A 19,662-nucleotide genomic window follows, 5' to 3' on the forward strand; every position below is an offset into this window, starting at 1 on the left:
GGAACTCTTGAAGAAGGAAACTCCATTTTCTTGGGGTCCTGAACAGGCCACTGCGTTTCACACGCTCACGACGTTACTTACGTCACCACCCATCTTGGCCCATTTTGACCCGTCAGCCCCCACTGAACTTCGCACCGACGCCTGTGGACATGGCATCGGCGCTGTTCTCGCCCAGCAGCAACAAGGTCGCGATCGCGTCATCGCCTATGCCAGTCGCCTTCTTTCCTCTTCAGAGTGCAAATTTTCCAGCACTGAACGGGAGTGCCTCGCACTAATTTGGGCTGTCGGCAAGTTTCGACCATACTTGTTTGGCCGCACCTTTTCGGTCATCACCGACCACCATGCGCTTTGCTGGTTGTCTTCCCTCAAGGATCCGACTGGATGCAGCAATATTAACAAATATGTGAAAGAAGGTTTTCACACTGTTGTACAGGTCAGTACAACAAATATTTGAGTCTGTGATATAGAACACCAATTCTGACTTGTCATGAATAATTCATTGTAAAATTTCGGTGTGCGCGAAATAAGGCGGGTAAAGACAGTGTTTGCGGATGAAATCCGCTGAGTTTGTCATCGCTACTTAGGTGCAATTTTATTTCATCTTATAGTTGAGTGTAGCTTAGCAGCGGACTAGAAGACCGCTTACCGCATTTATACCAACGCCTCTACACTGTAGAGGCGTTTTAACTTCCTTTCTATACTGTAGAGGCGTTGCACGTTTTCTTTGCATCGCTTGAGCTTTTGCTGTTCCGGTACTCCAAAGTAGCAGCCGCTGTTATCAGCCTACTCGGGCTCTGGTCCACAGGGTGACGTTCCGTTCGGGTAATAATATGGGAGTCCATTTTTGCATCTTTGGCAGCCCGTATCTGAAGGAGAGAAAAACAAATAACACAAAAACATTTATGCAGCTGTGTAAAATCATTACACTGTTGCCCTAAATATATCGATGTAGTGAAAGCCAGATTATTAGTTCCATCTTTCTATGTTACGCGACAAATCACCAAACAACTGAAGGAATCAGTTTTCTGATAGTGGTATTTCCTTACGTTGTACAAAAAGCTGCTTATAAGTATTGCTTGATCAATGATTGAAGGAATTATAGCGACACAAGGGAGCGGCTATACATTGGATGTGCGCCACAATAAGCGAGGTCGTTCCTCGTTCTAACTTCAGAGCCCTTTTCTGGTATTGTCGACAACTGCGAAACACAAGAACGTGGGTTCGTTATATTGTGTTTAAGATATACTTAGATTCTATGCATATACACGCGGTACAATGCAAGCTTGCAGCGCTTTGATTGTTAGCCCAGTCTCATGTGCTCAGTGTTCCAGTATTCTTGTGAATTGCACTACTGGTATTGAAACCACACATAGGCTGATTATTTGTACAAGACGTCGAGGAGACGCAAGAGTAAAAAAAAAAAAAACTAGTACAATGGTTAAACTCAAAAAAAGCGAGTGGCGCTTTAATCTATATGCATGCAAAACTGGCATGACGTCACTTGCATTCGTTTGCACTTACAGAATGGCACTCTGATTTTTATTATGTAAAGGGATAGTAATTGCAGAAACGCAGTGAAGGCACGTGCGAAAAGAAGAATGTTTTATAGCCACTTTACTGCCTTGCAAGCCTTCTCCTTATTATGACTGCTGTAGTCTTTCTCTAATGGTACCAATGGGAACGCTAACACAAAAAGTCGTTAAGCTAAAGGTGAGCAAAAGAAGCATGTAACAAGAAATAAAAGAAGCTAATTGGTGTAGCAAAGTACATTGCTTTGATATACAGATGTGACGAGAGTGAATAAAATGCATCATCACCATTAAAGAGTAGCTTAAGAGTTTCCACCTTGACAAAAGAAATGTTGAAGAAGCCGTAGTTCATCAGCATCATCTTTTGCGCTGAATGCGGACCTAAAATTGCGATAAATCAACGCGAATTAGTCAATTTTATTTCTTTTGTACCAGCTTTGCACATTATAAATGACAGTGTCGATTTGTAACCTTTTAAGTTTCTCTATTGTTTTGACGTTAAGTCTTAGTCTCATTTCAGAGCCGCGTAAATGTTCTCAAATGTTTTCTATTCTATTTGTAGGCACATACATGTAAAACCTTCGAGTAGCCATGCTAGTGTTTAGGGCACGCTTGCTTAAAGATTTACGGTATGCCAAAGCAGCGTGGACTTACAGCTGCATCGCTCCATGCAGGCCTCGAAAGTTGGAAATCCGTTGGCGCCTTTTGCACATTTCTTGCCCTCAAAATGACGACAGGTGTTTGCTTGAACATCAAAGTACCACTGCGTCTTTTTGAACCAGCACCACCACCAGCCGGGAATTGGGTCTTCACTGCAGACCGCTTTTTGTTTTGTTGGTTTTGGTGTTGCTGGAAATAGAAAAAAAATGCAATTGGTTATTTTGATAAAAAAGATTACGTACAGCTTAAAGAATGTACAAGAATACGGTTAAGCGAAATACAAAATAACGTCTTCGCCACCAGAATGAAGCACGCCATTACTATGTCATGAGCTTATGTTCTGAACACATTTTTTTTATTAAAGACCGTCCTCGGTCGCAATGTTTGTATTTCGTAAACACAGTGCATTTCAGCAGAATACACAATAAATATTAGGGATAAAAATGGAAGGGTACTCGGCCTGAATGGTTAAAAAATGCAGATGATGCCTACGGCAGCGGAAAATGTGCTTTTTTTACTGCTATTTTTTATATACATGTTCTGCCTGTCAAACCTGCGGTGTCTCACTGTGCGTTGTATGCTCCTCGACTTCTCCAGGTTGGGAGGATTGTTCCAGGCCACGGCAGCAGCATTCCAATGCGGTATAATGCAAGAACGCTTCTTTACGGGTTATTCGTGCGAGTGAAATTTTACAGAAGGTGAAAGTTATTCCTGAAGCCACCGTTGCGCCGCAAATTAAAGGCCAGTGTACGCATTTATTATCTGGCGTTTCCTGACAGTTTCCTGACATCACCCTTTGCGCGACTGGATTCGCCGAGAAATCCTCGGTATTCACTTACACTTCTTTCTAGCATAAGATTTTCTTCGCTGGCTGCTCAGAATGGCGCCTCGGTATCGGTGTGCGGCGGCGGGCCGATACAGGAGAAACGGCAGTCTACATTTACCATGAGTATGTGCTGCTAGGTATGTTTTCATATCACTGGATATGCATCATTATCGTCATGCTATCGTCATCTCGCCGTTATCGTAGAGCCATCGTCGTCATTGCAGTCGTTATCGCACCGTCTCGCGCCATCACCTTCATCCGATTCTCGTCAAACAGTCATCGTCACGCCGTCATCCAGTCGCCATCATTTTGATACAGCCGTGGCCACACAGCTTTGCCACGCCATAGTCGTCATTCACTCTGCATCATTCCGTTATCGCCATGCTGCCGCAATCGTACCGTTTTCGTCGGTACATCGTCGTCATTTATTTTCAAGAAGAATTCTGTAGAGGGCTTATTGGTTAAACCTACTAGACGTTTAGCGCAACAAAAATGAATGAACAGACTGAAGCGAGTGAAGACCCGCAAGAAACCGAGTGCTTGGTGTCTTGTGTGTGTTTACTCGCTTCAGTCCGTCCATTCGTTCATCATGCGCGCCAACTCTAGATCATAGGGTCGTCGTGATGACGTCATGGTGGTTCCAGCATCTTCATTTCAAGCTTGGTGATCCGATTTTTGTCATACTATTGTCCACACGCCATCTTCGTATAATGATTAAGATACAGCCATCGTCTTGCCAAAGTCGTCATACAATCCGCGTCATCCCATTGTCCTTATGGCGGTGTTGTAACACTGCTGTTGTTATAGCGCTTACGACTACGTTAATGTATGCTTAGAAAGCCGGCGAGCACTCGAACATCGCAGAATATCTCTGTAATTTAAAAGACAACGCTGTAAAACATCATTTGCACCAAAATGTCATAGGAGAAGAGGGAATTTCTAATGTACAAGTGATTCGGAGAACTCGAGATCGGGAGCAAGAACGCCTATCCACCCCCACCCCCCCAGCTATCGCTGAAACGTTCACGTACACACTCGTAATCATCTTATCAATTTTAAGCTACACTATTTTTTTTCCAAAAATTTATCGCATTCATATAATACGTAGAATTTTAGAGGCAGGTGATATTTTTGTCTGATAGACCCCGTTGAGAATGATTTGTGGTCGATGACGATTTTTCACAGAGTGTTATCGCGTTCCAGTGTTTAAATCGTAAAATTCGGTACATATACGGTCGACTGAATCCCAAAATTCAGAAGAGCGTAGGTATTGTGGGCCTTGAACCTTTGGCTTCTCTTGATTTTTGTGTTCTGCTGTGTTCTGATTTGGCTGTGTCATCTATAAGTTAAAAAGCCGGCACGTCTCACGCTGTGTGGGAATCGATGTTATGAGAAGCAGTGTGTGGGGAACCTACCAAGTTAACGAAACGACCATGAGAGCACCAAGACGTAGGCGGCTTTTTCATGACTTACATGACAAACATGTCATAACATTCATGTCATGGGTCCTCAAGAGTTCATTTAACTACACCTAAGGTACCTTAAGGCAAACGCCTTAGTCATGGCTCATGATTATGACTTCTCCCATCATCCTTTAGTGATTCCTTCACTTACTACCCCTGTCAGAACCCATTTGAGTAGCTTATGAGTGTTAATCTTTTTTCGCGGAGTCATTGTCATTTTTGCTCAGTCATGGTCATGACTATGGCTTCTACCACCATCGTTTAGTGTTTCCTCCACTTAGTACCCACGTCCGAACCCATTCTGTGGTTTTTGAGTGTGAATCTTTTTTCGCTGTGTCATTGTCATTTTTGTTGAGTCATGCTCATGAATATGACTTCGACCAGCACCCTTTAGTGTTTCCTTCACTTAGTACCCACGTCCGAAGCCATTTCAGTGGTTTTTGAGTGTGAATCTTTTTCGCTGTGTCATTGTCATTTTTGTTGAGTCATGCTCATGACTATGACTTCGACCAGCACCCTTTAGTGTTTCCTTCACTTAGTACCCACGTCCGAAGCCATTTCAGTGGTTTTTGAGCGTTAATCTTTTTTCGCTGCGTCATTTTTATGACTTGCATGACACGCCTGTCATGACATTTATCTCATGACCTATCACGTATGTTCTTCGTATTTTCTTGTCATACTATGCCAATTTTGGTACCTACCAAGTTAAGGAAACGACCATGAGAGCACCAAGATGTAGGAGGCTGTTTCATGACCTACATGACACGCATGTCATGACATATCATTTAAGTCCGTCATAATTATACTCTTGTCATAGGATGCCAATTTTGGTACATACTAAGTTAACGAAACGACCATGAGACCACAAAGACGTAGGCGGCTAGATAGATAGATGGATAGATAGCTAGATAGATATTGTCAAAGTAGCAAAGATTCGCCAAGAAATGCTTCGCATTTAAAATGCTGAGTTTCTAAACTACATTCGACTGCCCCTCCTTCTAGGCTGAGCTTCGGAATTATATATCATGTTACGTTTCATATCAAGATGCACTCGAGATGAATGGTGTTTCCTCATAATGAACAAATGCACTTATTTAGAGCCTGCAGCCTCCAGAGGTATTTGTCATTCATACGTAGAATTTTTCATTGACGTGAGCGAGTAACAACTTTATTAATTGGAGCATGCAGCTGTATTAGGGCTTATAGCACATGAGAATATTGGCTCCAATGTGCATCATTTCATTCACTTGTGGCTCCACTGCAGCATTACCTGACAATGCGGCTGCACAGAAGATGCTACCACGCGGTTGAGCGAGTGGCACTCATCCACAACAAGGTCGCCACCAAAAAAAGATGTTGCATGTCGGTTAATAAGTGTACAGCTTACTGCCAAGCGGATACGTAATTTTTTTGTTAGCATTGATTGCGGTCATTGATAAGCATGTATTTCAAAGAAGAATAATTAGCGAGAAGCAGGAAAACCAGTGATCTTAGCTCTAGTTCATGGTGGCCCAATTACAAACAGAAACACAGCCTCGAACCATGTGCACAAAACAGTGACACTATAGAGGCGTATCCAGTGTGTGGGTTTCGATTCCTATCCAAGCAAACATGTTCATCTCCTACCTAAAGCAGAAATAACTCGCGAAACAGAGCTGGGTAAAAAAATCTCGACGGATGGTATTCTCGCTGTGCAACTTGCAGTCGCACACTGCTACGCAGAGGTTCCTTCTGAAGCTTGCTGTTCTGAGGATTTAGCATGAGTACCTGTAGCATGAAAGCTTAAGGCAGGTACTAAATTGGTGAAAGTGTAGCGAAAGGTTCAAGTAGGTGTAGAGAATATGAATTATGAGTATAGTCGGTACTTACGTAGGCAGAATTCCATGCACTTCTTTTCGGTTTCGAACCGGTTGATCCCTCCTGCGCATTCAGTGTGGTTGAACATTCTACAGTGATTATTTTTAGGATCGAAATACCAGGACCGCATTCGTGGGGCACAGCTGCATGTGTCTGCCATTTCCAGGCATCTTCGTGACTTTTTCCCTTCTTTTCCTGAAAAAGTGTACTCATTTGAGTGATGGCGTTGCTAATGCTCACTTACCTACGTCATCTGGTATGTATAACTATCAGAATACAATGACAATGGCGCCAATATTTATATTTTTGATATTATGAGCCAAAAGTATAGTTCTCACAGAAAAATAGTACGTAGGCTCATCGTAAGTTTGCAAAGCCGAGTGAGTCTAATGAAAATACAAGAGTTCATTTCATACCACCGAAAGGGTTTTGAGTGCACTTTTCAAGCTTCGACCATGCTGCTGGTATAATGAGGCCCTCTTGTCCTTTCGCAGCGTATAAAGTAGAGAAAATGCAGGTGGTGAGCAGTCAGAAATATATGCCTCAATCTATTTCAAGGGTGGAGATTCGTGTACTTGATTCTAAAAAAATGGTGAAGATTATAAAAGTATTTTTGTTTGTGACGTTCAAGAGGGATCTATGCAATCTTTAGCTACAAGAACAATGTGTTGCAGGCAAGAACAACTTGCCGCAGCAACTTGCTGTTTTTTCATGTATTTTCATTTCCATTTTTCTATTATTTCTTTAATTGAATTAGTATGTACAAGTAATTTCACCTGTGTTGTCCTTGGTGTCTGTTCGTTGGCTTCTTAGATACACTCACTATGAATAATGATTGGTCAATTTTTCTAGATTCATAGACTAATTCAGGCATTATACGCACTGCAATCTTACTAAATCATTAAAGCGAGCAACCACCTGTGGTTGTCTGCTGCTCCAGCGTTATCATGAATTGCAGAAATGTAGTGGCCCTAAATGCTAAGGCGTCAGTAGAAACAATACTTTAAAACAAGAATGTGCCGGCAAATTTCTGAACGCGGAAGAATGTGCCTCATTGTGTGGTTGAACTGAAAAGAATGCTCGCACATCAGTGAGACAATCTGTGTGCGCTTGAAGTGGCTGTTGAGCACTAGTCCTTGAATGGTCACGCAAACGTCCTTTCTCATTTATGCACTGAAGGACGTGGCGCGCTGTCACGAACGGCGAAACCACATAAGAAAAGCAAATTTCCCTCTGCCCATATTGTCGTAACCTCTAGTTTTCATGGCAATATTTGAGCAATTTAGCTAGCCGAGGGCTTCTACATGGGTGATCTATTGAACATTATTTTCCTCGGCTGGAATGGTGAGGTGCTACTTTGGGTTTCTCATTGCTAAGGGATAGGGATCACTCCGAGTTCATAGCACAGGTCAAGTGCTTATTTTTTCTTTTTTTATGCTCATCCAAAGATTTGCTTGATATAGGTAGGTGGCATATGATATAGAATATGGGTCCCGCCGCGGTTGCTGAGTTATTGAAGCTTTTATCTGGCGAGTAAAAAAAATCGCATTCTCGATTCCCAGAACTGGCAGTCTTATTATGATAACATGCATATTATAAAAAAACGCAAGCTGATCGACCGTAATTGAGGCACTTGTAAAGAACTCCACATGGCGTAAAAAAATCTGGAGCCTTCCTCTACGGTGTTACCATTGCAGTATTGACCCGTAAAACACTAATAATTATCACTATACAACACGATGGATACTTTACGCACGTAGTCGTTTTAACTGACGAAGTGGTGTCAAGCGCAGTCTAGTAGACTACGCCCACACAACTACCACTTAAACTCTTGTGTCATAATAAAATCTGATTTTTTTTGCTCTTCAAGTCGACCTGGCCGTAATTCAAAACTAGAAACTGGGCTTGCTAGTTAATGCGGCTTTCCGTCCGTCCTTTTTGTTGCCTCGACAGTTTGGTAGTTACGTAGGTACAGCCTCGGTAGTTATGACAGATGTCGTAGTTAAGCTCTCTGTTCATCTCAAGATTACACTTCACGTAAGGGAAGAAAAAAAGTCACAGTTTCGCCCGAAAGCCACCAAATAGTTTGCGATAGCAAATTATTAGACGTCTATACAAAGTAAGCAGTCGTTTCATCAAGTACATAAAATGCTGTAACATTGGCTAACTAACTAAATTAACAAGCACGTTGTCATGCGCCCCGCATTGGGAAACATGAACACATTTCACTCAAACACCGCTGACACTTACTGTCCGAACGTTGGCGCCAGGTTGAGCGGCAGCAGTAGCGAATAAATTGCCCTTCATGCTGCGACTTGCTTCAATGTGAACGAAGCTGCGAGAGCACAGCGCCCACGAAACCATCAGCTATCCGCGTTCTAGACTTTGTGCCCACCGCAGACTGCTTTCAAGATGGGGCCCACGCACTCGCGCTCAACCGCGCCCGACGCAGCCGCCGCCGGCGCAGACCGCCCCCCTCGCTGTAGCGTTGGGCGTGATGGAAGACCACACTTCTACTGTGCCTTCCGCCCTGGAGCACGCCAGATCGAGACACCATCCCTCTCCTATCACCTTCGCACGCTTTCGCTCGCCCCTGCTGCATACAGCGCGCGGCCGCGAGGTTATCGCACTTTCGCTTTACGCGGTAACAACACGGAAATTCATCTTGACGCGGAAATTCAACTCGAATATCCCATATAGTTACTATCGCAATAAAAAAAATTTTCATTCACCATTGTAACTCAACTTCAACCTGATTAGTCTACATCCATATGCAGTTTCGAGGTAGATACACTATCTACTATGCTATTCCGTAGCTTTGGCACGTGCTAACTCCCGTGGAGCTCTGCTCCTAACCCTGTTTTGAGACATGTGGACAAGTCCATCTGTACCGGAAGTTATTCTGTGCATCGCAATAAAGTTGTTTATTAGATGGTGCTGATCACCGTGCGACCTTCTGCGGTCACGTAATTGACTTCTGGAATGGCGGAGCTGTATGATGATTGTTTCTTTGCGCTTTAAGTGATCCCAGAAAGTGCAATTAATGAAGCTTTCATTCACGCGGAACAGTTCAAACGAAACAGAATGGCAAAAAGCATTTACACTTACGTATACACGTCTCTTGGCACCTGTCTTGCGTGGGGAAGTGGTTGCTGCCTCCAATGCAAATGCCCCCCTTTAACTTTCTGCACTTGTATGAATCATAATCAAAGTAGTAAACCTTGTGGAACGGGCGGCAGGTCCCAAGAACTGGTGGTTTCAGACACCTGTTTGGAATCGTCTCGGGCTTCACTGTAAAAACGTTGCATGGGTTGATCATGAGTTTAATCCCCAAGTGCATGCCAACGCAATTAATGTATATAGGGGAGAATTGGCGAATTCATTGTAAACCTTCCCTAATTACTGAGATAAGCTCATAACACACAATTTCAGTTGTCTGTTCAGACAGACAATCTTTCCTCGTTCCCTTCTGCTTGTTACTGATGCTGCAATATTGTGGCTAGAACCTGTTTTTACCTATAAATATAGACATGTGCTGCTAAAACCTGGCACTCAGTGATAGGTACGGTGTATGATAGAAATTACTGCAGGCGTGTGGCAATGCAGACACAAGCAATCACACAATTGTGGGCGCTTTCTGTGCCTTCTGTTTCAATGGACTTCCGTTTCGCAGTGCTGCTGTGCTCGCATTTAACCATATCTTTAGGAGCTAACATATCTGCACCGAATGCATACTTATAGTAGCCAGAACAAAACAAATGTATGGGTGCCCGCCCATATGACCTGAGTTCATCTCGGCTAGGTAAGACATGGGTTAGGATTAACTGCATAAAGCACTTGAGTTCTCTTGCTACAGGTAAGGTGTCGATAAGTGGGCCGGTTGGTAAATGAGTGGAAAGTAAAGGAAAAAAAGACAAAATTATCAGCACGAAAGCCTTCCGCTTCTCCAGAACACTTCCCGTTTGGGAGTTGTTTCATTCATGACATTGTATACATTTGCAGTTCGCCTACTATTATTATTCTAAGGTATAGACTTCAAAACGTGGTATGACACGCCAAGTGTCCGGCAACAATTTTTCCTCAGTAATGGTCCTTCTGGAACGAACGATCTCTCATGATCTTGGATTGTACCGTATCGCTGCTCAAATCTCCCACAGGCAGGCGCAGAATATTTTGGGCTTTGATAGGCGTGAATGGCGATGCTGCACACAGCGCATAGAAAAAGATTATTTGCAATTGACCTTAGTGTTCAACGCTCAGTGTATGAATCAAGAGCACTAGTGCCGGCGACGGGGTCAGCGGTTTTAGTTCTGGTTCCCAGGAGGTTTTTGAGAGAAATTGACGTTTGCGTACAGGAACAGTACAAGTTGTAGTCCGTGCCTGGCACTCATCATTTTTTAATAAATATTTATTTCGCAAATGTGATGCCTGATGTTATGTGGTGATTTTATTGATTTGTGATGCTTCTGAAGGCCCTTCGAAGCCTGTTTGTATGATAAATAATTTGCATCATTTCAGCTCATCTACGTAGTTGATATCACCTCTTGTAATGATTACCTTTATACATTCCAGCTTATCTGACTACTCTATCCTAAACAATGACATGTCAAACATAACTGATAGTATTGTCGTAATAGTGCTTTGCACAAAGGTGTGTAACATTTGAACAACATAATAAATAAATAAATAAATACTTATACCAAGTTCGTAGCATGCTATGTTGCCGCCCAAAGACGATACAACAGCATGCTTCAATAGCACCGCCAATATTGTGGGTGCTAAATGCCTTTGAGCAGAAGCAAGTTCTATGCTAGCCTTGAAGACCTATGTTAATTACGGTTCTATAACAAGTGATGCTACATAACGGTCGTGAAGTATACTGCTACGTACATTAGTCACCAGGATGCTGAAGCTAGAACATATTTTCAGGGGTAATTGCGCCTAGACAAATGTGACAGCCGATGATATTCAGCACACCATCGAATTACGCAGGCGAAATGTGTACTTTAAAAGAACATGACATCAGCGCTAGGAATGAGGCCACGAATGAGAACACGTCCACTGCCCTTCGATGAGTGTATTGTTCTGCATTATGCAAGCGCCTCGACTTTGTTCAACAACAATCCACTAAGCTGTTGCAATCCGCTTCGCAAAAGTTGAAGGATGGCAAGCTTGCCTACGTTCTATGTAGGCGCAGCATATGGCTAAGGAGAGGCCATATTTGCGGCCTGACGAGACACAGTAACCAGGTTTCACGGAGAGATGCATCGATGGTTATTTGGATGAAGAAAAAAATGAAAAAAAGCTACAGAATTTTTGTTTTCCCTTTTGAATAATTAAACGCGCCATCTTACGCATAGCATTCAGATTTTGCCATGCATTTGAACTGTAAGTTTTTCATTTCGTGTTTAACTTATATGACACCAATACACGCATTTAAAGGTATATCCTTGAAATATTCAATGATGAACTACTGCTGCTGGAGTTCCCTTGTGTGATACTATTCACAATGCCTATAAATCCGAGGACCGACCTGTATGCTGCAAGATCTTTGAGGGTAGGAGCAAATAGGAAGCAAACGAAACATTGTGACCACATATACTTTAACGAAATCACACTCTCCGTTCACCTTCATGTGCTGCGATTATGCCACAACAGTCTAGCTACATGTTGTAGCATCAATAATGTATTTCAGGTGGAATTATTCTGACCTAGCGGCATTTATGACTACAAAAATGTGCTTATTTTAGTTTCGGGCAACGATTGCGTATATTACAACATGCCCGTTTTATGACCGAGCAAAAAAAAAAGAATCGCGTCACCATTCATTACATTTTATCTATGGAAGTTCACTAATCTTAGCCCGGAACGAAGGAGATCTTCAAATGAGCATTTAAAGGAAAATCTTCTGCCTCCTATGATAGCCTCTTTCTCAAGGTAGCGGTAAAGATTGTGTACTATACGGATATTATTTTATGTCTGACTGTAATCTAGACACTACGCAACGAGTGAAAATACACTGTCATCAACAAATTACATTGTTAGGACTTATGAGCTTGAAAATAAGGTTAATCTCCAAAGAAAATGCCTTAAAAAGCTAATAAATACCTGGGAAAATTTGATTTAGAGGGAAGCACTCTTCTAAGTGTGGTGATTAGTCCTAATTATTTACAAGTAGGTGGATGCAGTAGCTTGCTTTTTAATTCGTAGCCGAATAACTGTTACGAAGTCTGGTTGACTACGTCATTAACAGTGCATATGCAACGCTTAATATAGGTTAAGAAGTCAGCCAAATGCACACCATGTTTAACTGTCACTAAGCACGTCTGAAAAGCTAAAAAACTGTTTACATGCATTGAAAAAGTAGCGAAAATCAAGACCTAAATAGTGCCGACTTATTTATTATTTTTAATTTCTATACAGGCCTGGTGTGAGGCATGGTGTAAAGGAGGCATCAGAGTAAGGACTAAATGGGTATATAACAAAACATAATATACATACATCATAAGTAGACAGTATATTATTCTGTGCATAATTCATAGCAAACAAAAAGAGCATTCCACAAAAATATTAGCAAACCGGTAGGGTACATATTAGGCAAAAATGTATTGACCTTGCTGAAAAACAACCCGATTTCCAGCGAAGCTGGTTCTTTCGAGCAGTTGCAATAAAGCTTTCAGTTGCCTGTAACCCACACACTTTAAAACGCTGCCTTTATATTACTGGGCCGTTTGAAACCTTGCCAGCATGATCAAAAACACCTGGTTGAAGCACCTCGTGAAAAACCGAGGTTGAAGCACCTCGTGAAAAATTGTAAATTTGCATTTTACTGTGTGGGAAATTTGGCCGTATTTTTCCTGATTCTCTCGAGATCTTTGGAGGAGTTCCCGCTTCTGACAAGGCAGCATGTTGAATCCACATTTAAAATGCTCGGAATAGTCATTATGTGTAATTTACTGCTAAGATCTGTAATTTGCCCACAACTTCTGAATTTTGTTAACGCCATTTCTATAACCTGCTTGTAAAGCAAATATAAACAATGTCGATTTTTGTAGTTCATAGATGACACCATAGAAACCTATTACCAACCTCGTATAACGGAAAAACAAGCGCCAAAAGGGAGAGTTCAGTATTTATTTGCTGATCTTCTAATCTGGCCAGGAAAGTTAGAATTTCGTCGCACATTACACTGATCACGACCCCCGTTTCCAATAAACATAAAATTGGTGTACAGCAGACTTACCTCCGGGTTATATGCAAGCATTTTCGAACACCTGCTTAAATTTATTCCAAAAGCTGTACCTATTTCACGCGCGTTTGACTTGCACACCGAATTGACAAAGTAGTCCACCTATCATTGCTAAGTATGATCTTCTTGGAATTTGCCGCTATGCAACGGATGCTTGCAACATTTAACGGCGCTCATAAAATATATTTATATATGCTGCGAATCAATCAATTCGGCAATTTATTCTAGAGGACGTTATTGACCGTAGCCCTACCAAGTTTGCGTGCACATTACCATCAACGTGCCCATATTTTCGTCAAATGTAATCTTTGTGAAACGTATTGTCTCCTCGGGACACTGGGAAAAGGTGCACGAAGCACTTTTGAGCACATGGTAAAGACGTTTGTGCAAATGTTGTAATCTCCCACGGGCATTTCATTTCGTATGCTGGTCGCGAAGAGTCTTCCTTGCATCTATGTTAATTTTGTCTTGGTGGCCTTTGTTGTTATGCCAGGACAGGGGGCCAAATTGTGCACGACTGGCAAAATACACTCATAACACTTCAGAGAGCATACATTCGTACTTTAATGGAAAAACCTCAATACACCCACCCACTTTGAGTTTTCCCTACACATTACCAATTGCTTACTTTCACCAAAAATAACATGCCGTCTCATTTAGTTCACAGAGGACGTCGCGTGAACATCTTATGCACGAAAATATCGTAAATAGGAGGGTTCATTAGTTTTTCTCGAGCTCCTAGTTAGGCCAGTAACACCAAAATTTAAGGACAGATTTCACATGAGCTACCCCTAATTTCTGTTAAATATGAAGATTGCGTAAGGCAGGATTCCTCTCTGCACATAGGGAAACGTAGCTAATAACGATAGCGTGACATTTAGAAACACTTTATTTAGAATTTTTTTCACAAAAACTGTATTACCTTCGCACACAGATTTGCAAATGTAGATCCGCCCATTTTTGTTAGGATGAATCTAGTGGCATATTTATTGATGTCAGGGCTGCCGGCTAAATTTATCGGTGCTCGTAAAACACACTCATAGAGCGTTGATGTGCTTTTAAGCACAAGCTAATGCAAATGCCGCAATATTTGGAATTTTGGGTAAGCATTAGCCATAAACTGCTTTTTAATTTCAGATAGCATCAACACGATTGCTTGCCTAGCACACCAACAATGACGGAGAAAGTAACCAGAGACCTTGTATATTACGTGAAATGAGTACAAAAAAATAAAGGAAAGGATCACTAACTTTTGCACCGATTATACTTAAACCAAGAACACGAAAAATTCGCCAGACAATAAACTTTATATTCTCCCTACTTTCACTGAATTCGAAGTCGGTGTGTTCCGCACTTGCTTTTGGAACTTCGGAAACATCGGGAAAAATTGCAATGTGAAAAATAACTTTGTACAAATGCCGTAAAGAAACTACATAGATGAAGCAGCAATCGTTCGTCACGCACACATAATTTTTAATTCAGTGAAATATAAACAGCCTAACGTAATTCACCCAGGACACTAGGGAAACGTAACGACATGCTGCCCATAGAACATAAAAATTGCAGGAACGTGAGTATTTACTAAATATTTTCAAAGTGCCCAATTTTCCTAGACACCTCATACTTTGTGTACAGCTAACTCATACAGCATTACTTACGCCTTTTATATATGAGGTTATTGACGTTTATGGTCCTCCCGCAAATGAGGAAAAAACTTTTTAGGCATTTCGCATAACGCTTCTAAACGGCCGAAAACGAGGCCTTAACAACTTTCTATTTACTCCTGATTGATACACATTTGAAAATTTACCTTCACATTGTCCGTTGCAATTAACATATTTCCAAAAATATCGACCTTGTAGGTCTTCCGTATTTTTCATGGAATTTTTAAAACTGTCATCTGACGTTGATGCGTTCTAGTCGCATTTCGAGCTTCACTGTCAATTATACTATAATTTCGTAAATATTACTTCAGTTTCTATTCCTTAGCGTGAGAATGCGCAGAAGGTGAACTTACCATGTGTGACGTAGACAAGCAGCAGCAGGGAGCTGCTTAGCAGTTTCATTTCCTTTGGTGTCCTACCGTGCCATGCAAGCAGCAGATGGAGTCTGGTGCGAGGCACAAAGGCGTAAGATAATCGCTGTTATTACGTCCAGACACTGGAGCTAGACGCACTTTCATACGATCGAATCGCAGGTGTTTTTGCTTCTATAAACGGGGAACTTTACGCTAACCAATAGAGCCAACTTTTTTAAAGCGATTGTGTTTGCAGGTGTGGCTGCACTGAACAATTGACACTGCTTCTCGGAGTTTTCTGCGCAGCTGCAAAAAGCACTCCGACATAGTTGCTTTGTGTTAGAACGCCATCGTGGGTTCGATTATGCGCGACGGTTTTCTGATCAATGTAGCCAGCAGAGAGGTTGTTATGCAGATTTGCGCATACAAACTTGTGTAAGAATAACGTATAATTTGCGTCGTTACGTGTCCGGACAAATTATACTGCACCAGTTTCGAAATGGAATTGCAAGAAGTTAAAAAAGCAGTGATCTTTTGATATCCATCATTATTACCCAGAAATTGGAATAAAAACATGACATGCAGCTAGACAGCAAGTGCCGAGAAGTAATATAAAACATTGGAAAAAGCGGAAAAAAAGTTATACTTGGTGCTATTTCAGACCATACCTAAAATAAAAAAAAAAGCTTGCCGCGCATAGTCTAATTGTAGCCCTTCCGCTGCATTATTCAAAGCGGCGCACATTAGGATGAGTTAAGTAACGAAAATGTACTTACGTTTAAATTAAATACGTTCCGGCACGTATTGCAATATACAAAGTGTGAATAAATATATCAAAACTGGTGGCACCACGAAAATTCGTTCCAGATGAGTATACCTTGCGAATCAGTTGGTCGGTCTGTCGGTCAATTATTCAATAAATTTTGATTCCACAAACTGAGCGCATTGGTGGACAAAGTGGAGATGGCGAAAAAGCTGCAAAAAATTCTACCTTGACAAAGAACTGTCGTTCAAAAAGCAATAATAAAAGAAATCACACGCCAAATGAGTGTGCAAGCACAAAAACATTGGCAAGTCATGTGTATACGTAAAACCAACTTAAATGCAACATACCCCTGACAGAAGTGCAAAAGCTATCGATATGACAAAATACCGAACGGGAGAACCGCATTACAAAAACAGGTGTGATCGAGGGAAGCCCTGCACAATTTAAGACAAAACACGGCGTACCGTACTCGCTGCATATATTAGACGATGCTGCACAATCTCGATGAATAGGCTATCCTGCCAATCACTGCAAAGTTCAAGGACCATTCTTAAAATAGAACGCTGTCAAACTGGCACACGCCGATATTCGGTTAATTCAAGATCGCCGTAATCCCCTACCTATCGAAAATGTCATACCAGTATCTGTGACTTAGTGTGCGGGTAAACTATTATGCACGTAATTCTTCTGCATCTCCAGCTTTGCCTTAAGGCGAGTAAATTTTTCCCCAGTACCCTACACGGGTATCGCCGAGGCTTATCCACACATGACATTCGCGACAACTCAAGAGTGATGTTGTGGATGGCTCTAGTTGTCGTCATCCACATCATCATCATGATCATCACTAGCCTATGTTTATGTTCATTGCGGGACGCAGGCCTCTTCCATCAAACTCCAATTACAACTGTTTGCGCTTGCCGATTATAAGTTATGCTTGTATTTGGCTATTTCATCACGCCACCGAATTGTCCCCCGTTCTCGACTCCGCTTACATTCATTGGCACCCATTTTGTAGCTGTACTACACGACCGGCTCTATGCCCTACGCAACACGAGGCCTGCGCCACTCCATTGTTTTTTCGGTGGACTAGATTGTCGGCTATTACCGTTTGCTCTCTCGTATACATAGCCGTATTCCTGTCTCTTCACGGGACGCCTAACATTTTTTTTTCAAGCGTCTTGGCTAAGCTCTAAGTTTCTGCGTCATATGCTAGTACCGGTAGAATAAAATGATTGCAAATTTTTTGTGAGGATAGCAGCAAGCCGGCGGTCATGATTTTGTAAGGCCTGCCGTGTGGGCTCCAACCATTTTTTTACCCTTCTGTTATTTTCCTTTTCTTGATCAGGCCCCCTAATTACTAAAATTAGGTATAAATTCTGCGTTCCTACGTCCCACAATCATGATCTGATTATGAGGCACGCTATAGTGAGAATTGCGGAATGATTCTGGCCATCTGGGGCATCGGGCGTTCTTGAATTTCGTCCCCCTAGAAATGCAGCCGTAGCGCCCGTGGTTTGATCCCGTGACCTCGGGCTTAGCAGAGAAACACCACAGCCGCTAAGCCACCATGGTTTGCTGTGTGAGTAACCGAAATAAATAAACATAGACTTTCATAGATTCTAGAGGTCGATATCCGATCATGAATTCACGCTCTTTTACCTGGATATCGAACATAAACTTCCTCTTCACCATATTATGGCTGAAGTACGCCCCCCGCCCCCCCCCCCCCCCCCAAAAAAAAACAGCACTCCTCGCGTTGAATATCTAATAGGCCTCCAACAACTTCTCCCCAGATCATATTTAAAATAACCTTGAGACTTTGGGATGGCGAAGGCGCCCTAACAATTGCATCCATGTCATCTTATTTCTCTGCAGGGCCTGCATAGGCTGAGGCGAACTTCGGTAAGACATGGTAACGGTATACCAGAGGGACCAGTTCTCCCACCGATCCTATTCATTATGACCATGGTGAAGCTGCCGCCGTTTCTACACAAGCTTCCAAACTTTCGGCACGCCCTGTACACCGACTATATAATGATGTGGTGACAACAGGGTCGGATGGCGACATCCACGACACGCCGCAAGAAGCTGGAATCATAGTACAGGTATAAGTACCAGCCAGATGACTTGCCTTTGCAGCTCATAAGCCGCAAGTTCTATTTGTGTTGGTAAAACGCCATAGGGCTGATATACCACGGGACGTTACCCTTCGTCTTAATAACTTTCCATTTCAGCGTCTAAACACACCACAAACTAGGCTTTCACACAGAATGCAACGGCAAAACCGTACATACCTTACGGCTACAGAACCTTTGGTATTACCCAAATACGAATACACGGGGTGTCCCAACTATCATGCAGGAAGATTTAAATAATGCGAGTGCCACGTAGCTGGATAGAACCAAGGTAATGCTGTTTGCCGTCGCTAGATTTTTTGCATTCCGTCTAATTGCATAATCACTTTTATTTCCATTTCAACTGCTCAAGTATTATAATTAGATTAAAAGTGCTAAGGAGAAAATTGTAGAGCAACATGAAAATCTCCCAATACAGCTTTCTGCTGCTCAATACATGCTAGATAAAAGTGTTTTTAGAAACCCGCGAATACACGCATACTGCCTCGAGTAGCCAGTCGCACGGCAATATTGTCTGCATTCGCGGGTTCATTCTCGCTCGGAAAAACACTTTGATGTAGCACGTACTTAGCAACATAAAGCTGTAATGGGAGCTTTCAATGTACAATTTTCTCATTGACACTCTTCATCTAATTATATTATTTGAGAAGTTGAATAAGTATTAAGACTAAGTATGTAATTAGGCGGAATGTAAAAAAATAGTAGGATTACATCGAAACGACGGTAAACAGCACTACCTTGGTTCTGTCCTGCTACGTGGCACTCGCATATTTTTAAATCTTGGTGCGTGATAGTTCAGACACCCTGTATAGCCGCTTTTACATAGATACGTTAGAAGGGTTTCGTAATAACTTACCCCATTTCATTACCTCAGACACCGCAGATTCCACGAATGCGAATTTTTCTGCGCAGCCAGCTAACAGCGTCTGGTGTCATATTCAACAGTTAGCACGGTCATTTACAATAAGCCTGATATTGATATCACGTCGTGAAATGCAACGAAAGTCCGTGCATGGTACGTGTCGGCTATACTTTGCGTCAGCTTCTCCTTCATTTGTCCGTGTAAGAAAATTTACGGACTTTGTATCAGGACCAATAAAATTTCAGAGCGTGGCCGCAACTGTCGCCATTTCCAATGATAGCCGAGCGTGGCTGTCATG

At 42.1% G+C, this 19,662-nt stretch overlaps 1 protein-coding gene across 2 annotated transcripts; it reads right to left on the reverse strand.

The window, feature by feature from the left end:
- Positions 1-388: 388 nt before the first annotated feature.
- Positions 389-15,753, reverse strand: LOC119457915 (kunitz-type serine protease inhibitor A-like). Of its 2 annotated transcripts, XR_007467772.1 has the most exons (6): positions 15,602-15,753; positions 9,444-9,626; positions 6,348-6,530; positions 2,184-2,378; positions 718-866; positions 389-687 (listed from the first exon to the last, which is right to left on the reverse strand). XR_007467772.1 is itself a non-coding variant. In XM_037719681.2 (5 exons), the coding sequence occupies exons 1-5, from the start codon at positions 15,648-15,650 to the stop codon at positions 784-786; spliced, it is 693 nt and encodes a 230-aa protein (XP_037575609.1). In that variant the 5' UTR covers positions 15,651-15,753; the 3' UTR covers positions 389-783. The 2 variants fall into 2 exon arrangements, 1 of the variants encoding a protein (XP_037575609.1); XM_037719681.2 differs by having other exon boundaries at positions 389-866.
- Between the last annotated feature and the right edge of the window lie 3,909 nt (positions 15,754-19,662).

This window comes from Dermacentor silvarum, chromosome 7 (genome assembly GCF_013339745.2).
Source record: "Dermacentor silvarum isolate Dsil-2018 chromosome 7, BIME_Dsil_1.4, whole genome shotgun sequence".
Taxonomy (NCBI): Eukaryota; Metazoa; Arthropoda; class Arachnida; order Ixodida; family Ixodidae; genus Dermacentor; species Dermacentor silvarum.